Source organism: Pinus tabuliformis, chromosome 1_1 (genome assembly GCF_031772625.1).
Source record: "Pinus tabuliformis cultivar Carrire ecotype Pingquan chromosome 1_1, CPIR1, whole genome shotgun sequence".
NCBI classification, from domain to species: Eukaryota; Viridiplantae; Streptophyta; class Pinopsida; order Pinales; family Pinaceae; genus Pinus; species Pinus tabuliformis.
Window position 1 is genome coordinate 587,691,666 of NC_142297.1, and position 19,485 is coordinate 587,711,150.

General features: G+C 36.2%; 1 protein-coding gene across 4 annotated transcripts; it reads left to right on the top strand.

The window, feature by feature from the left end:
• Positions 1-301: 301 nt before the first annotated feature.
• On the top strand, positions 302-18,776 carry LOC149214624 (uncharacterized). Of its 4 annotated transcripts, none has more exons than XM_089392354.1 (3): positions 302-492; positions 12,158-12,427; positions 17,343-18,776. In XM_089392354.1, exons 1-3 carry the CDS (start codon positions 409-411, stop codon positions 17,436-17,438), a joined length of 450 nt encoding a protein of 149 aa, XP_089248480.1. In that variant the 5' UTR covers positions 302-408; the 3' UTR covers positions 17,439-18,776. The 4 variants fall into 4 exon arrangements, 3 of the variants coding, with proteins under 3 accessions (XP_089248480.1, XP_089248482.1, XP_089248481.1); XM_089392356.1 differs by lacking the exon at positions 17,343-18,776 and adding an exon at positions 12,579-13,816 and having other exon boundaries at positions 309-492; XR_016250925.1 differs by lacking the exon at positions 17,343-18,776 and adding an exon at positions 12,579-13,816 and having other exon boundaries at positions 311-492; positions 12,109-12,427.
• The last annotated feature ends 709 nt before the right edge of the window (positions 18,777-19,485 follow it).

The following is a 19,485-nucleotide window of genomic DNA, read 5'->3' on the forward strand; positions in this document are numbered from 1 at the left end:
AGACCTACACTTTTTAAATTTCTTTGTCTAAACAGAGTTTTAGGTACTATACAAGTGCCATAAACCGTACATTGTTCAATTCTTTGCCTAGTCTAATCTCATAAAGGAGAGTGACTTGCACATTTATCCTAAGGATTTCACCTCCACATCCAATGTTATTTGGTTTTTTTCTTCAACGCAAAATGATTCTTTAAGGTTCAATAGTCTTGGTGGTCATCTCGTTCCTTTGTGGTCTTTGGCTTGAAGGACCCTAGAAGATTTGATAGTTCTCCTTTGTTATGATTTATAATATCTACTTCGAGTTGCATTTACAAGTTTATAATACAAGTTTAGTGTCACTTTCTAACCAATTATCATGAATTCCTGGGAACAGAGTTTGAATGGTTGGGGAGAGGAACAATAGTAATCATGAACACAAATGTTGGGAATGTCGCAATGGAAATTCTTCAGTCACTGATTATATGCAAGGGCACCACTTTAAACTCTAACATGGTAAGTAGAAACAACTTTTGTTTCAATCTTCTATCATCGTTCAATGTCTTCTTTGAATATTGAAAATAGATTGATTATAAAGACCAACTTTACAATAAACAATGAATGTTGAGTTAGACAAATAGCCATTTTTTATGGTTTAACAAGAATATTTTTTTAGTGAATTCTTCCTCTTGCACTCTTTCATTTAATGTTATTTCTAGGATCAAATCTCTAATTATTAATGGGTAGGGAACCTTGTTAGGATTCATGTTTTTTGGCTTATTTTTCTCTGTTAGAAGTTCTTCCCAAAACACACCCCGAGGCACTACACTAAATAACACATACTTCCATTGATTTATATTCCAGATGTGAGGAATATCTATTCCACAATTTGCATGCAGGGCTTCAATCTGGTTGCATCTCTTTTGAGCATGCCATTTGAACAAGGCAAAGCACAACAAGAATGGAATTCTGGTAAATAATTGAACACTCTGTCAATCTCAATAGTGAATCAAGGCCTTGTTAACTCTATTAGGAATTTTATATACCAGATCCAGCTATCAGTAACACCATTTGAGGGCATCAATGAAGAGTAGTAAGGGGATAACAAACTCCTCCCTGGATTGCGATTCAAATCTACATAGCACTAAAAAACCAGACCTGAATCTTTTCTCTCCATGGAAGAGCAACCCAATGTGATGATAGTCACAAGATGCACAATTGGAGGTATTAACTACATGTTGGCCCTTGGGTTGCTTAGCAGAAATGCTGAATTGTAGCCACGACTCGATCCTTGGCATTGAAAAGCATCTTGTTGTGCACTTGTTGGATGGTGATGAACACTCAGACTAGAGTGTAGCCGACGCAGTGTGGACTGAGATTAACAAATATGGGCACATAGACCTCCTTGCCAATAACATTGGTGTTTAATGTGTCGAGCCCTTTTTCAAGTTTCCATTGGCTCTCCTCCAGTCCACTTTCGGGACTAAGGGCCAACAACTATCAAAAGATCGAAATCAATTTTCTGTAGACCGCATTTTGTAGATATGAAACACCCCACTTTAGCTTTAAATTGAGACTCTAGTTTACTACCCAACCAGGCTCCAATGGGATTAAGTTTTCTCGGTTTGTTGTTTTATATTTTGGACTCTGTTGGGGTTAGCTGGGTTGGAAGTTTTATGCGTTCAATTTCAAACATGAGGAACTAGTGCCAGAAATTGCATCGTAACTAGAAGAATTACATAAATGAACAAACGAGCATTCATTTCAAGCTTGGTTTCCCAGTTAGTTTTGAGGTTTTTATCGATCGTAGAATTGACTTCTCAATAGTTGATGAATTGCGGCGGGGCTGATAAAGTTAGGGGTAGCAATTTTTATCTTTGTTGATTGTTTGCATCATATTAACACTAGATTGCATTAACAAGATTATAGCACCACTGGAACATGTGCTATGTGAAAGGCACTGATATGTGAAGATACAGAAAACAAATCATTGTTCCCTCTCTTACCTAGATTGTAAAGAAATATTGAACAGAATAATATATGTTTGGTTAATAAACATGTTTCCTGCTATAGATATTAGGTGAAATCTACTACATTGATTGGAGCTGTAACAATAGTGATTTTCATGATGATGATCCCAAATCTAGCTCACGTAGTAGTAATGATATAAGCTTTGAGAGGCCAACCATAGATGGGGATTCTGAATGCTCAAATTCTAAGGGAAAATGGTTGCCTAATGCTGAGGGGAGGGTTGCAAACAATGCCTGATTTATTCTTGACAGTCAGAGAGATAAAAGTGTGCTCTACATGCAAAACTTGTTTTCTTAAAGCTACCTCAGTGGCTTCCAAAATGCATACAGTTGATCCCTAGCCAAGGACACGAATTGTACGATGTTGAAAATCAAGTGCTTGTGTTCCATAACAATCCAACCAAATGCTTGGAGTAGTAATGACTCTAGGTCCCTTTTCCAAAGAGCTCCCAATCATCATTCTTTTAACATGAAAACAAATGATTTCCCTTAAAGAGACATGGGTGCCCCATACTCAAGGTATGGTCCAATACTAATGAATACAAAAAGGGAATATCTTAACAAATAGCTTCACCTCCAGGCTTTTTGCTGCCAAGAAAAATACCCAGAATGGACCTTTTCCTATTGCAATGAGTCTCTTTACAAATTTCCATTCACTTCTTGGGGAAGAGCTAATCAAACATATTTAACAATCACAAATAATGGTTTCCCCTGGAATATGTGCAAGAAATTCAGAGATTGTCTACAAAAGACTATTACAGAATGAATCTAGAGTGAGGACAAGTGGCTATCATGAGTCATGGCTACTCAGAGATGGGTCTGTTGATGCTCAGTACTTTAATATTCTCCTTATTTATCCTAGAAATCTACAACCTTTTTTTATTTATTGAGGGCATACGATTTTGTACAAGATTGGGCTGCTTGCAGAGGCTTAGCCTTACCCTACATCGTTGGATTTCTTGTCCTCTTATATAAACAGGGGAAGGAGAGGGACCTCTTATACATTGTTTTGACCATATTATCTTAGAGATGGGTAGCACATTGGACCTGCTCCTTCTCTTGACACTCTTCATCACCTTATCTCCATGTCCTGGAGTACTAGGTCTTAAAGTAGTGCACAATTATACTAGGGATAATATTTGATCTAAAGGAGGTAAGAAAACTTGTGATTGTGACAAACCCTAAAGGATCAGAAAGCATTGTTATTTTAACTCATGTGAGAGAAGACACTACATTAGAGGTGAGGAAACATCTTGAACACTTATGGAAGACCCCCCTAAAAAAAAGCCAAAGGGTGATGGTGTGTTACAAGTGGTATCAGAGCTCCTAGGTTCAATGCTCGGACCTAATGGGCTCTATTGAAAAATTGAGTATGATTACATTTCATTGGTGTTATGTTATCTTAGCCTCTATAGGGTTTTGTATGGAGAACATCATAGTGCACAGGAATGTGAATAAATTTTTGGATCTGTGTATATTTATAACAGTAGCTTGAGAGATATAGCTTTGATAAAAGTTTCTAAGCTTTGGGAAACTCCATTGTCCTTTGAAATATTATCACTTTGTTGGGGAATAGGTTTCTCAGTTATTCTGTGTATTATTTCATTCTTCAAAATCTAGGGAAGTAATCTTAGACCAACCTACATATGTCAGGGAAAATCTCCTCTTGGCTTGCAAAGCTACAAGAAAGAGCAGATGAATGACCCATAGTTACTATTCAACAATCCATCACTCCACTAACTTATGTAAACCTTGTAAACAACAAAGTTGAAGGAGTGTAGATCTTGCAGTTGTTCTGTATCCATTATGGTTATGTATGACAAAGTTAATCTAGGTGATCTCATCCCGTTTGACTGACTCATCATCCATCCGTTTGGTAGAATGTTGTGTGTGAGGATATACATGCATCACTAAAGATTGTTTTCCTTTGTTGCACAATGCGCAATAAAGGTTCTGCTCCATTTTTCTTAAGTTTATGCTTCAACTCTGTAGAAAAGTCTAGATTTCAGGGTACCATTTTCATAGATCTTAATATTGGTGTACTTGAGTGGAGATTTGGGCTATTTATCCACTAGAGTAGTAAGTTAGGTTATAGTTTCTATTGTCGTTGAAAACTTCTGGTAAACTGTGTATTTTAAAGTTTCTATTGTGTCAACTGAGCTTTAGAATTTAAAGTTCTTATGAAAGCTGCCTTGAAATCAACAGCCTTTGGGAAAGGGTCAAACTTATATTTATCTAAGATCTCAAAAAAAATAGAGGGAGTTGTTCCATCAAAGTCATGTGGCACTTTCATCCAATCCTAATTACATAGACGGTGATGGGAGGACTTTCCCTCGATAGGAGACTTGGTGTATGGCTTATGGCATAACCAACTATTGATTTCTCACTACTAAATCAACATCCCATTGGCAAGTAAACCTGTATAGGAATGCCCCTTTTTCCTTTCTCATTTTTAGTGGACTGTAAAGTAGTAGGGCACCATAACCTCCTGTCAAATTTTGGGCAAAGTATTACAACGAAGTTGGCATAATGGATATGTTTTATAGTAATAGTTGCATCTGATCTTTTCAACAAAGTTGAATCAAATTGACAAACAAGACCATGGACAAAGAAAAGAAATCAACATAAATTTTGGGCCAATAAGTGTATATCTCTGTATTAATGAGTAGGAATAGGTGGCTGGACTCAGATTTTATTTTCTTTCGCATCCATAAATAGGGAGAACACTATTGATAGCACACTATCAAATTCAGAGAACTGTTTGGGCTAATAAGTAGTTGTGGCTCACATAGGACTTGCACCTGCCCATTCCACTTGCTCCACATTATCATGGGTCCACGGTAACATGCAGTAGCAAGCCTAACAGGGTTTGAAACTGGTCATCAACTATAGAAGAACCCGGATGAAATTTTTTAGCTATTGCATTTTCCGAAGGCAGGTAAGGAGGCAAAGAAAGTAAGGGTGGTTGAGCTTTGAAGGGTCCTTGACTTTAGCAACGTGTTAGTTTGCCTATAGATCAGAAGGCATTCTACTTTAGGATCCAATGCATCATATCCAACAGGTTATGTTCACTTGGTTACTGTGCTGTAGTGTTTTCTATGGATGGTTGAAGTGAATTAATTATGCACACTAGAGTAGGCACATTACTTTTGTAGGAATCTTATGGCTAATGCATACATACATGCTCAGATCCATTCTATCTTGAGTGAGGTGTTGTTGCAAACTTTGACATAGTCATATTTAGAATGTCTTTGAGTTTAGTTAGGCACTGGAATTCCATTTTTAGAAGTGTCGTTTCAGTTCTTTTTCAGCCTTTTGGGCATTGTTTCCATCTCTAGGAAAAGTGCATGGAAGAGAATGTAGTTAGATTTAGATTAGGGCACACTTTCCTAGGTAAGGAAGCACTCTATTATGGGTAATCTTCTCTTGCAAGTTGGGTGCACTCTTTCCAGGTATCTAGAGTTAGTGTTTTTGCATCTTGTAGAGAAGACGCACCACAACAATGATGGAATTTCCTTGTAAACCAGAGCCTTATTTATCTATAAAAGAATGACAGGGTGTTTCACTAGAGTAGTGAAACAGTGAGGGTTATGAAAAATTGCTTTAAAATTCTTTTTTGCAAGTAATGGAAAATTATGTGATTGAGTTCCTGCACATTTTGTTTGTTGTCCATTATTCCCAAAACAATATTTTACAGATTTAGTTCTCTACTGTGTTCTAATTTTTCGTATTATGTGGTGTCTATACCTTTGAATATACAAATCAGAATCTTGAGTTTATACAATCTACTATTTTGAGAACTGTATAGATGGTTTTCAGATTTGTAGCTCTATAGTTTGGTTCATAGAATTAAAAATTTGTGTATTATATATTCAAATTTAATAAAATGGAGGGATGTGTATGAGAATTAACAGGGAAGTTGAGTTGTAATTTGAATTAGGAACAACAGTCTGGAATGGTTGTGCAGTAATTGTTTCCAAATGATTCAAAGACAATTGTGTTCACAACTCATGAATTTTACTTGCAGAAAATCCCAGTTGTGTTCTCATGATCCATTATATCTCTTATACATGTCCAAGTCACTTATCTAATTTTCCTTTTTATTGGAAACAAAACCAAATTATTGACCTTACAACCTGTGCTTTCAATAGATTTTGTAACGTGGATTATATTAACATTATAGTCAACAATTAAAGAACCAGCCATGCAAGTAAATAACATTATAGTATTATACATAACACCATTAGAAAAACTCTATAAATATCCATTCGGGGTACATGTATAGCAAGTTAGAAACTAATCAATTCGATAAAAAATTGTTTGGTTAGAGCTAAATGGATCCATTTCCCAATTAGAGCATGACAATTAGAATTTTGGAGTCAACTTGTAGGAAAGCATATATAGTACTATCGATGAGTATTCGAAGGCAAAATGCAATAGGAAGGGCTTAGTCCACTCCTTACAACCTTCCAAAATACTAAAGTGCTTAATTTTCAATTGCTAGATACTTACAGGATAAAGTGGAACACTAGTAAAATGGGATACTGCAGGCAAATAAGATAAGATAAGATATTTATATTTATGTCCAACTAATGACCACAAAGTAGGTCAAAGGGATTGTTGAGTACAATGATGTCCATACAATGCGGGAGAACCAAACAGTCTCCTATAAAAAATACAATGCATGAATTTAAAATGTACAATGGAGGAACATAAAAGATATAATGTATGGAATGCCCTGACGGAGAAGATCCAGAGGCTAATGGGTCTGAGGATGAGACCCATCTCTCCTAACATCCAAGGTTGACTGAAGAACACTGAAAAAAGCTCCACAAAGTTTGTTGACCCGATGAAGGGCCAGTGGGAGGTGCAGACTGTCCACTAAATTGTTGTTTGGGGAAGTTCGCACACTACTGAGGTCTGGAGGACCTAGTCCGTCTCCCAGGGACTGGTCTGAGACGATTTTTTTGTTGAGATCTCATGTGGTGGGGTGAATTTGGATATGAAATGGTATCAAGCGTTCTCGTTGTGCCCTTGTCTGAAGGTAGTACCCTGAAAAATGCGTGATCCTCTATGTGGGTTCTGGTATGATGGGAAGCTAAAGAATATGCGCTTAGAACTTGAGAGCCTATGATCCATACCAAAATGTGCAAAAAAGTGGACAAGTTTGCCATATTTTCTTACTTCTTGAGATGGTCTTATTTCTCTGCCTTCTATTCTTCTATTGGTCCCTTGATCCACAATATAAGAGTATATTTTATAGAATTTTATCTTGACTATTTTTTATTTATTGTATTTTTTAAGGGTGCAAGTTCCTTTTTGATATTGTATATTAATCCAATGGTGATAAAAAATACATGTGTGTCTACTACTCTTGTACTAGGGAAACTAAACAAGTCTTTTGGTCCAAGAGAACATAGCTTCCGAAATTTTGTTATAGCTGAACTTTGATTTATTTAATTTAGATGCTAAACTAAAATAAATAGCTTCCAAATTGTTCTCATAACCAGAGTTTGTTCTATCCATTATAACTATACTAGTTTAGATATCATTTATACTATGAAATAGAAGTATATCAAAAAAAGAAAATACTGTGCATGCCTAATCATATATTGTGACATCACTAGCATTCATTGGTTTATCCTCTTCTCGAGACTTTTTAAGCCTCGATTAGCTACTTATTTTTTGAGTTGAGTGACCTTGTTGTCCAAATTCTACACCTGTAGCTGTATGGAATCTATAGACATCAAAATCTCTTGTTGCAGTTTGATCCTTTCAACTAGGACCTTACACATCATTATTTTTATTTGTCAGTATATGTCAACTGCTTACATGTATATGTTAAACATTGCCTCTGCTAGTTCCTATATATGGAATACAGTTCCAATGACCTTATCATCCTCTAAAAATATCTACGTTGGCCTCCTATATATGTTTATCTCCCTCTGATCTATTTGAGCACTGCTACCTTGACTTTGGTACAACTTATCATTATCAATCTATGTAATGCATGCCCAAACTTGAACCTGCTCAATTCCATCTGTCCTCGCCACTTAATGCCATTTATTAGGGATTGTGGTCATGCTTCATCTGTCCTGGGGTAGTCTAGATGGCACTCCATTTGGTGATAGTTTTATCTTGACTTTGAGATGATATTTGTCTAACGTTGTTCAGGTGGCATAGAACTTGCCTCATTGAATCATCAATTGTCTATGGATCTCATGCAATGGTTTCTCATTTTTGTCCAGTTGGGACATCTCAGCTTTTGACATAGAGCTGGAGCTGTTGGGACATCTCAATGTATGACTTAATGCTAGAGCTATTATGTTGAGGACTTGGAGGGTTCTTGTTATGGCCTTGGGAGGCCTCAGGTGCACCATTTCGATAATTAGTGTTTTGCTAAACCATGTAGGCAAAGACAATGAAAGGATGTCTGGATAATCTATTTCTTTGTCCTTTCATGATTGTTTTAAAATGGCTCTCCAGTATTCTTTTCTAATCTGAAGGAGTTTGGGTGATGTGATTAGATGGGCATTTGCAGTGAGCCTTCAGCATGAGAGATAAACCAAATCTAAGACTTGTGTTGTTGTTGTAATGGGGGAATGAATTTTCCATGATTTCCTTCTCAGTGAAATGGTTGGCGCAAAATGTTCTTTTTTCAAGTGAGGTTCAGTAAGATCCTAGGGATCCATCTGGAACTCAAACTTGGCACCCAAACTTGCCTTAAGGATATATATGCTAATGTTATCATAAAGAGTTGTAGATAGTGTGGTCCTTTGCTATCTGAAGTGTTGATTTATAATATTATTGCTGCCTATTGTCTCTTGTACCTCATCCGTGTCCCGCTTATAATATTTTTTCAATCTGGAGCCCTATTGGCTGGAGTTTCAAAATTCAAAGGATCACTCTACCCAACGTCGTGTCTTGAAAGTGATCTTTATACCTTCAGGACACACGGATCTGAGCATTGAAGATATTTACATTTTTGTACTTGAATTATTTGAATGTACTCATTTATTGTTGGTTCCACCTCACCTTTGAATATAACTGTCATAATATCACCTATAGCAATATGGAGCTTCCTTTTCTAGTCCTCTCTGCCTGTTTGGTAGTTAGTTTCTGATTCTAGGAGTCCTTTCCCTTAGATTGAATATCCATATTTCTTAACCAATTTTCTGATTACCTAACAAATTATCCTGCTTCATTTTGATCTCAACAAACTCATATGAGCCCATTAGAATTTCTGAGGATGTAGAGTGCAAATGCACTGATTAGAGAAGAAAGTGTAGAAGATATTTCTTGAAACATGGGACAGTTAATTGCAGAAGAAGAGAAGGAAATGGGAGGTGTAATATGACAGCCATATTGTGATTGCATTCGTGTAGCAGGAAGGGCATTACTCTTCCTCTGCATTGTACTATCAAAATGAACTTTTACTATTGTCCAAATATCATCAAACTATTGGCTTGCATCAGCAATCCTAAATCCAAATATTGATGGTGCTCTTTTTGACAGGAACATATGCAAATGTTTCATTATGTAGTGGAGCTTTTGTCTATGCAAGGGCTCAGTTTGTTGTTTTTTTTAGCTTGCGAGCTTCAAAGGCCCTTTTCCCTGGAATGATCAATTCAATATTCACTGTTCAGGGTGCCCATGGCCTTTTTTGATACCACGCCTATGGGAAGAGTTCTAATCCGGGTGGGAAAATATTCCCCTGGATGTTTATGTTCAACCAATTTCAAATTTACGGCTTGAAACATTTTACTTGATTTTAACCAAAAGCATTATTGTTTTTGTAGGCATATTCAGAGATGTGTTTGATAGATGTAGGCACACAACCAACTATAGAAAATTCAGACAAAAGCACCTTTCTAGCACACATGGCAATCAAATGTCTAATTGAAATGCTTGTTAAGGCACTGAATGAAGTACGCGCTCTTGATTATTCAAAAATGCCTATTGAAAATAAGAGATTGAAAATGGATTGCATCTCTACTGTGGTAAAACTTAGTTATGAAGACTACCTACAACAGAGACTTTTACAAGGCTAAAAACAAAGAAATGTGTAGTCTAGATTTAATGACGAAAATTGCCCAAATGAAAGATGGTTGAAGGCTTACAAACGAAAATATTTACTTTGTCAAATTTATGTCAACCGAAGAAAACCTTGAAGTATCTTTATCAAAGGGTGGTCTTGAATTTCCATGGTGTGATGGGCTAGACCTGTTTGTTATTATTTTGGAGCTGACCTTTTTGTCATTATTCTACAGCCAACTTCTTTGGTCATTATGTGGGGCTGACCTATGCATACTTAGAATAATACATATTTATATATACTGGTGGAAGCTGCCATAGGTATTATTCTTTGAATGAGTACAATGATGTTCCTATTGTAGATTTCTAACAGGTTGGTTGCAGTGCCTAGAATAGTTTTGTCTTATCTCCAGTGAATTAACCTATGCATGGTGTGATATTTCTAGCAAAGGGTGGATCATGCATTTAATGAAATAAAAATAAATGCTTAGTTAGGTGTGGAGTTGTTGTTTTAGTACTTAGGAGGTGCAGGGCAGGATATATGTAGGGATATACATGTACCCAAACACAACATTCAACTATAAATAGCGGGATGTGGTTACCTTGTTTGGAAAGAGGAACAACCCATAACTAATCAGTAACATTTGGTGAAGTAATCATGAAACTTAACAAGCAATGAAAACACTATATTGAGGATGACTTATGCAAGATGTTGCGAGATGATGTTGCATTACAACTCATTTTTCTAGAGCCATGCATGTGTTTTCAGTTAAATTTCTAATTCACGTGGGGAGGAAGGTGTATCTTCTACTCATTAACATATATGTACATGCATTATATGAACAAGCAATTTTCTGGGCAGTCTAAGTGGTAGTAAATCATGTGTTTTGGGGCAACATGAAATTGTAAATACACAACTCTCATTTGGGATTAATCCTTATGTCATTACCTTTCATTCTTAATAAAGTATTTTACCTGATGGCACCTGTCAAGTGTTTCACTCTCTTGTACTTGTGTTTATTTCTGTCTATCTTTGTTGTTCTTGGGCTCACTCTCTCTTTAAGGATGCATCCATCTTGGCAATTTCTCTTCAAGAGTTGTGCTGCCCAAGTGCTAGTGTATGTTCCTCTTTATTATGGAATTTGGATTTTGTGTTGGTTCTGATCTATTATTTTTCTATCTCTTGTGAATATCAACAAATTTTCTTTGATCTAATTTCAGTATTTAACATTTTTATGTAGAATTTTACATCTTTAATTCCTCGTGTGCGTAATTTTTATTTATTTATTTTCCAGGTAATACATCCTAGGTAAAACCTTGAGGCACTTACCCTCATTCCAAGGATATACATACATACATACGTACACACACACACACACACACACACACATATATTCTTGGTAATATATCCTAGGCAAAACCTGGGGGCACTTACCCTCATTCCTAACATGGTCGGCAGGGTAATCCCTATGTTTCTTAGAAACCAAAGCCAGGTCAACAACAAGGCTCAAAGTTGTTACAACAATACATATTATGAACTCAACAGGTCACTTACGGGAATAAAAAGTGGGGGGAATGATAATTTTCCATCGCAACAACTTGGGCTAGACTCAATTGACAATTAGTAATATGAGAGAGAGAGAGAGAGAGAGAGAGAGAGAGAGAGAGAGAGAGAGAGAGAGAGAGAGAGAGAGAGAGAGAGAGCCCTCTTTGCCCTTGGAAACTAGGGGTAACTACTAGATGTGTCCAAAAGTTGTCAACCCAGCTCCCCATCATCAGAACTTGGTGTAACATAGGGATCATTTACGTCATGCTTAACAAGGCTTGTTGTTGGATGCCACTTGCAATTTTTGTTATCTGAAATTTGTTTAATTTAACTTGCATCAGGAAAAAATATTGGTTGTCAATGCCATTTAACATTAGTTAAGGAAAGAATTCTAATTTCATTCCCGCATTATTTGAATGTTTTTTTTCTTACTCTATTTCTTATGATGAAGTGCTCTATTGTGAAGCTTGATATTTATTTTAACAATTCGTGCTTTGACCTTGACATTTATGGAAATTACAGGGGTGAGAGATCTCTGTGTGGACTACTTTCACTTGTACAACCACCTCAGGAAATTGATATAATAGGAAATAGAATGGTGTCTAGAAGCTGGCGAAATTATGAGGAAGAAGAATACTTATGGGAAGATATGAGCCCAAGATTGGAAAATCATGGAAGAGGAAGTGATAACTCAAGGAAAGATGATTTTTTTCCTGGTGACCCAAAGAAGTGGTCAAGCTTAGAGAGAGAGACTCCTAACAGTGATTGGCGTATGCATGAACCGTTGTCTCATGTGGATAGACATATTATGAGTGAGAAGGAGAGACAACCTCCTAGAAGGGTATGCTTCCTTTCTCCCTGCTCTCTTTTTTGATCTAATTAGTTTGATGACAAATTATTACCCATTTTCTTTTTTCATTGTTGCTTTTTTAGTGTTTTCCTTAACATGTAAAGATAAAGGATTTATGATAATGATATTTTTCTTAATGTAGGAGTCTAAAGAGAACCATCCATCTTCTCTTCTGTAATCAGGGATTTTGTCTTGAAATATCAGAGATACTTCCACTGAGACATCATCTTTGCTGCAAAGTAGTCAAGATCCATTAGAACATCGACCTGTAATGGGTCAGCCTCCTCACCAGTCACATCAAAATAATAGCCCAACTTCACAATCAAGGTTGAGAATACTTCAAGTTTTTGTTCCTGGGGACAACAATTCAAGTTCGATCTGCATTGAATCGATAACCATTCTTTGTTGTCAGAAACTAGAGTTTTTCAAATTAATCAGGAAGTAGTTTAGCTTCCATTGGGTATGGATAATGCTGGTCCTATTTCCCCATTCCTACTTCAGGACGAAATATGTTGAAATCTTGGCAGACTAAGGAATCAAAACCAGATTGCATGATCATAGCTTTGGTAAGGCCTTGCGCAGGAGGGAATTTTTTTTAATGAATCATAATTTTCTTGAAATTGTAAAAGTTTAGCTTATCTTTCTGTTTCTCAAAGTGTGAAGTATTGATATTCTGCAAGGATTTTGTAATTTTCATTAATATTTTAAAGATTCTGTCTTTTTTATAGAAAAGTGCAGGCAAAATAATTTGATACTATAGAAATTTGGGCCAATATTTGTTTTGAAATGGCTAATTTTTTGGGATGAATTTGTAAAAGCTAGCCAAATGGTGAATATTAACCCCTAAAATTTTCTCAAGGAAGTCAATCCAATAAGGTCATGATTAACCCTTTCTAATGGAGGGTCAATCTTTAAGTCAGTTAAGGACCTGGTTGTGTTAGTGTTATTGAGTTGAGTTGGTCCTTTCAAGCAGGTGGTAAGGTCTTAACTCCGTCTTACTAGGGGTTTGGTTGTTTATTTCAGATGGCTTTGAAGATCCTAACCCGATGTTACTAGGTTGAACCCTTTGCCGCAGTATCTCAAGCAGTGAATACCTTTTTAGGACCTTATTAGTTCAATGTGAAGAGGAAGTAAAACTTAAGGTTTTAGGAGAAGTGAGGGTGTATCTTCTACAGTCACTTTCTCGACCTTTCCTGATTTGGGAGATGAGTCTTTTGACTCTCCCTTTATCTACCATAGATGCGTAGGTTTTTGAAAGAAGGAAAGATCATGGCTAACTTAGAAATACTTTGAGCCTGAAATTTTAGTAGAAGAACATGCCCATATCCTAGGTTAGAAATACCCCAGGAAGCACACTTCTTGGGGTTCAACTAGTTGAAATACTGGCCCAAATTTTGAAAGTGTCATGGCTCACCAATCTAGGCAGTTTCCTTCTAAGATTGGTTCATTGTTCATAAGTGGTCAAAATCCTTTTTATAAGTGCACAAATTCCATGTTGTAGTATGGATTCCTGTGCAGGGTTGTTGAATAGTCATGATGAGGGTGTATCTGAGGAGAATGAGGGTGCAATTCACTAAGTTGTATGGCATATTGCACTGCAGTTATGTAGGAGAAAGATTGAGAGGGCACATGCATGCCTCCAGCATGCATGCATCAGTCTCATCCACTTCCAGTTTTATAATTACTGTGCCAGATTTAGCATTCCAATTTTATAATAAATGTTTTTCTTCTTTTGGAGTTTTACTTCCAGATTTAGAAATATGTTTTTCAATGAGATTTTTTTTTTGAAAGTTAGCTCAAGCACATGAGCTAGAGAAACTTCCAGTTAAAGGAGGGCACACTTCCCTAGATAGAATTAGGTTGGGGTTTTAATTTTGGTGCCGAAAGGAATGGGCTACTTTTGTCTCCTCATCTAGCCTTCCTCCTATATAAAGAAGGTGGGGTGGAGGTGAATATTTTTGCAAATTTTGTGAGTGTGAGATTGAGTTATGTGCTAGTGACTAGCAGGGTATTTTTTGAGCTTTATTAGTGTACTGGTTTTCTAGATTTAATGAAAGGTAGGTTGCAGGTTGGTCTTATATTTTTAGTATGATGTGTTAGGAGTTTAGTGTATTCAAAATTGATAGTTTTGATGGTCTGAAATTTTTCTGCTTTAGCTGTTATGTTTTTCAAAGTGAAAAATGTCCCTGCCATTCTCTAAATTTTGTTTTTCATGGTATTAGAAAATCTCTAAGTCAGCAGGTATAAAATTCCATTAGGAATGGTACCAAAATATTGGGCAAATTTTGGATCTTCCCTTGGCTCTGATACCCTGAGCTTTGAATTCCTGTCACCTGTGACACCATCATCGAACAATGTTTCATTCTCACAAAGGAAACAATCACAAAGACTTGCTTCTCTGTCTCCTATCACCACATGCCAATTTCTTAATGAATCATAATTTTCTCGTAAGTGTATAAAGTTTAGCTTATCTTTATGTTTCTAAAAGTGTGAAGTATTGATATTTGGCAAGGATTTTGTAATTTTCATTAATATTTTAAAGATTCTATCTATTTTATAGAAAAATGTTGGCAAAATAATTTGATATTATAGACATTTGGGCCAATATTTGTTTTGAATTGGAAATTTTTTTGGGAATATTAACCCCTGAAATATTCTCAGGGAAGTCAATCCAATAAGGTCATGATTACCCTTTCTAATGGAGTGTCAATCTTTGAGTCAGTTAAGGCCTTGGTTGTGCCAGTCTTATTGAGTTGAGTTGATCCTTTCAAGCAGGTGGTAAGGTCTTAACTTCGTCTTACTAGGGGTTTGGTTGTTTATTTCAGATGGATTTGAAGATCCTAACCCGATGTTACTGGGTTGAACCCTTTGCAGCAGTAGCTCAAGCAGTGAAGACCTTTTTAGGACCATATTAGTTCGATGTGAAGAGGAAGTAAAACTTAAGGTTTTAGGAGAAGTGAGGGTGTATCGTCTGCAGTCCTTTTCTCGACCTTTCCTGATATGGGAGATGAGTCTTTTGACTCTCCCTTTATCTACCATAGATGCGTAGATTTTTGAAAGAAGGAAAGATCATGACTGACTTAGAAATACATTGAGCTTGAAATTTCAGTAGAAGAATATTCCCCTAGATTAGAAATAATACTTTGAACCTGAAATTTCACTAGAAGAACATGCCTATATCCTAGGTTAGAAATACCCCAGGAAGCACACTTCTTGGGGTTCAACTAGTTGAAATACTGGCCCAAATTTTGAAAGTGTCATGGGCCACCAAACTAGGCAGTTTCCTTCTAAGATTGGATTGTTCATAAGCGGTCAAAATCCTTTTTATAAGTGCACAAATTCCGTGTTGTAGTATGGATTCCTATTCAATGTTGTTGTACAATCATGATGAGGGTGTAAATGAGGAGAATGAGGGTGCAATTCACTAAGTTGTCTGGCATAATGCGCTGTAGATATGTAGGAGAAAGATTGAGAGGGCACATGCATGCCTCCGGCATGCATGCATTAGTCTCATCCACTTCTAGTTTTATAATTACTGTGCCAAACTTAGCATTCCAATTTTATAAGAGATGCTTTTATTCTTTTGGAGTTTGACTTCCAGATTTAGAAATAGGCCTTTCAATGAGCTTTTTTTAAAAGTTAGCTCAAGCGTATGAGCTAGAGAAACTTCTAGTTAAAGGAGGGCACACTTCCCTAGATAGAATTAGGTTGGGGTTTTACTTTTTGAGCCCACAGGGATGGGCTACTTTTGTCTCCTCGTCTAGCCTTCCTTATCTGTAAAGAAGGTGGAGTGGAGGTGAATATTTTTGCAAATTTTGTGAGTGTGAGATTGAATTATGTGCTAGTGAATAGCAAGGTATTTTTGAGCTTTAGTAGTGTATTGGTTTTCTAGATTTAATGAATGGTAGGTTGCACGTTTGAGAGTTCAACTTTGTACTTTCTGTCCTATGTTTTGAGTATGATGTGTTAGGAGTTTAATGTATTCAAAATTGATAGTTTTGATAGTCTGAAGGTTTTTCTGTCATAGTCACTTACCTCAGAGGATTTGTTTTAACATCCATAGGGGTTTGAACATCAGTCTTCTCACTTTGAATATTTTTTGAGACCTTTTTCAGCCTCTAGGACATCATTTCATTTCCATATTTCATTACTTTCCAACTTTGATCATTGCAGGCGTTTTTCAACAATATTTTTGAGGATTTATACATATGATTTTGGCATTGGATCTGATATACCAACCCTGTTTTATTGGCAGAAATTGACCAAACTTTTAGAAGGCTTTCTATCGTAATTTTAAGGCAAACAATTGTCAGGTTTTGAAGTTGGGTTTACATTGTAATTTCTTAGAGGAAACTACACTATTTTTTTACCCTTACTGTGAGCCTAAAGACCCATTATTTTACCTATTGTGAGAGGCCTCTAAGGTCTGAGGTCACTTGATTATTTGCAAAAATATTCTAAAGTATTTCAAGCCTTGAAAACTTAACATTTAATTAAAATTTAACTCAAGTCTGAGTTCATCTCTGGAGTTGGTAGCAGGTTCTCTCCTGGGTGTCTCTAGCTTGTTTCATCCCTGGCTGTGAGAGTCTCTAGATCACTGATATAAAGATATTTTGCAAAGATCTAATATCTGTTTTGTAGGAATAATAATCATTGACATTTTGAGCATCTTGTAAGGCTGATATTCAACATATTTAACAAAAGAAAGTTGCACTAGAATGATCTCTGCTATGAATGTCATCACTTTGTTGAAAGATAAAAAGCAGTTGAGGTCACATCCTTGGAGAAATTCTGAGCTATATTAAAGAGGATACAATATACCTGCTGACCTAAACACAATTTTCTTTGAGGGAATCTTTATTATCCAGTGTGAATTTATTTAGCTACTAATCTTTGGTTGTTGTAGGAAGTTCTTCACTGGTTTCAAGCCATCACTCTTGTAGAGATTCATTACTCATTCTTGAGCTGGGATTTCAGATTTTCAAAGGCTCTTGTCTCCTAAACAGTGAGCAAGCTTGGTTGTCAAATCATCTCTATTTGGAGAGTGTGAGCTAAGGAGGATCTGATCTACTCTTTTGAAGTGTTTTTCAAACTGTAATCATAGGTGGACCTATTTGATTCTTGAGGAGACCTTTGTAAAGATACCTCTTATTGTAAAGCTCATTGGGAGAAGAAGAGCATTTCGGTCTGTCAAAAGGATTCTTTTTCTTTGTAATTCTCATTAATAAAAAGTAATTTTTTCATCTTGGGGAGCTTGGTGTTGAACAAAAGTGTAACTAGGTTCCATATTTGTAAATGTAATTTTGATCTTTGTACTTGACAAGAAAAAGAAAGATTATTTTTGTATATTATTCGAACGAGTTTCTTCCTCATTCATATGTCTAGGAAAGTCAAAGGATCAAAGTCATGTTAAATATCTCTTCTTGAGCATGAATATGGGTCAACCTAGTGTCAAGTAGCCCTCCAAGACAAGCACTGTCCTCCAGTGAAGAAGACTACAAGCAAAACGATGAAGAGAACAATTAAGTCGGCCTCAAAATGAATATTATCATGAAGTCAACTCACATATGGAGACACATCTCTTTGGTGGACTTGTCAGCTCAAATACAGGGGAAAACCACCATATATACCCAGTCAGGGTCTGCACAAAAAAAGAGAAGACATAATTTTAGATTCCTCTATAACTTCGGAGGTGCAGGAAGGTACAATCTCGGTGATGATTACAGTCAAGAATCTTAGACAGGTCTACAATATCATATGGTTACAAGAAGGTACAGAATCTCGGTGATAAGTACAGTGATCTCACTGCAATCTTGGCCTAGTTACAGGGTCATTGTAATACAATCTTGGTATAGTTGCAGTTGACCTCGGTGCAAGGAGAACATGGCTAAAATCTCAGTGAAAATCATAGTACAGAAAAAGATGCAATCATAATCTCGGCATTACTGATAGAGAAAGGATCTCAGTGTATTATATATATCCTAGACACAGCATGTCCTCAACATTTCTGTGAGCATGATAACAGTCATGATCCTAACAAAGATGAAGGTTTTGGTATAGCTATATATATACCTCTAAGTGGAGATCTCATTGATGTTATAATATTCTCGGTGAAGGAAAAGCAGTGGCACATCAAGTTCTCAATGAAGGTGTAGCATTGGCACAATAATGATGAAGGTCTAAATGAAGAAGCAGTCATGGTGCATCAGTGATCTAGATAAAGGAGCAGTCATGGTATAGTAATGATGATGATGATCTCATCAGTGACAAGGAAGAGGATTGGTGTATTGGTCTTGGAGTGGCCTAGTAGGTCAAGGGCCATCTTCTTGGTATTTGTCAATTGGAATCTCAATAAGAAGAATTTTTTGCCGGTTTTCCTCTCCAAGAGGGAGAGGTTTTGGCCCTGGCATAATGCCAACATATTGTGTTCTTGTTTCTTTGTTTTGATAGCTATTAGATGAACTAAAGAAGATACACTCTAATAATAATAAGTGAATATTGGAATAAGAATAAAATTGAAAACACCTCACAAATAGTTATCATGCTAAGAAGAATCACACACTCTCTCCATCTTAAATTTTGAGTTTAGTCTAGATCCCTCAAACTATTTTCTGCTAGTTTAGTGTATTCAAAATTGATAGTTTTGATAGTGATGATATTTTTCTTGTAAATTTTGACAAAGTCTAGCAATACCATATATATGATTTTCTTTTTCTCATTTTCTTCTAAAGTGTGCTTAGATCATGAAGAAACTGGTTGTCCATGGGAATGAATATGTTTATGGGAATGAAGATTTCTGGTTTGGAATCTTGTCTTTCATGAACTATTTTGGCTTTTACAAATGCATTTCTGCTTTCTTTCTGTATATTATGCCTTCAAATGTACTTGACGTTACATAACATGTCTAACAACATATGATGTTATTGGTAAGAGTCATCATTAACATGGAGGATTCGAGTTAGGATTTATTTTTCTTTGGAATTGACATCAACTTTTCAAGAAACATGACATCCTCCATAGATCCTTCATTTCCATCAACAATGTGGCTA

Bases quoted from the DNA above. Each gene is read 5' to 3' on its own strand.
- LOC149214624 (XM_089392354.1), top strand. From the start codon at position 409: ATGAACACAAATGTTGGGAATGTCGCAATGGAAATTCTTCAGTCACTG. The intron at 493-12,157 runs GTAAGTAGAAAC...CAACCACCTCAG, and splicing joins CCACTTTAAACTCTAACATG to GAAATTGATATAATAGGAAA. The intron at 12,428-17,342 runs GTATGCTTCCTT...TGGTTGTTGTAG, and splicing joins AGAGACAACCTCCTAGAAGG to GAAGTTCTTCACTGGTTTCA.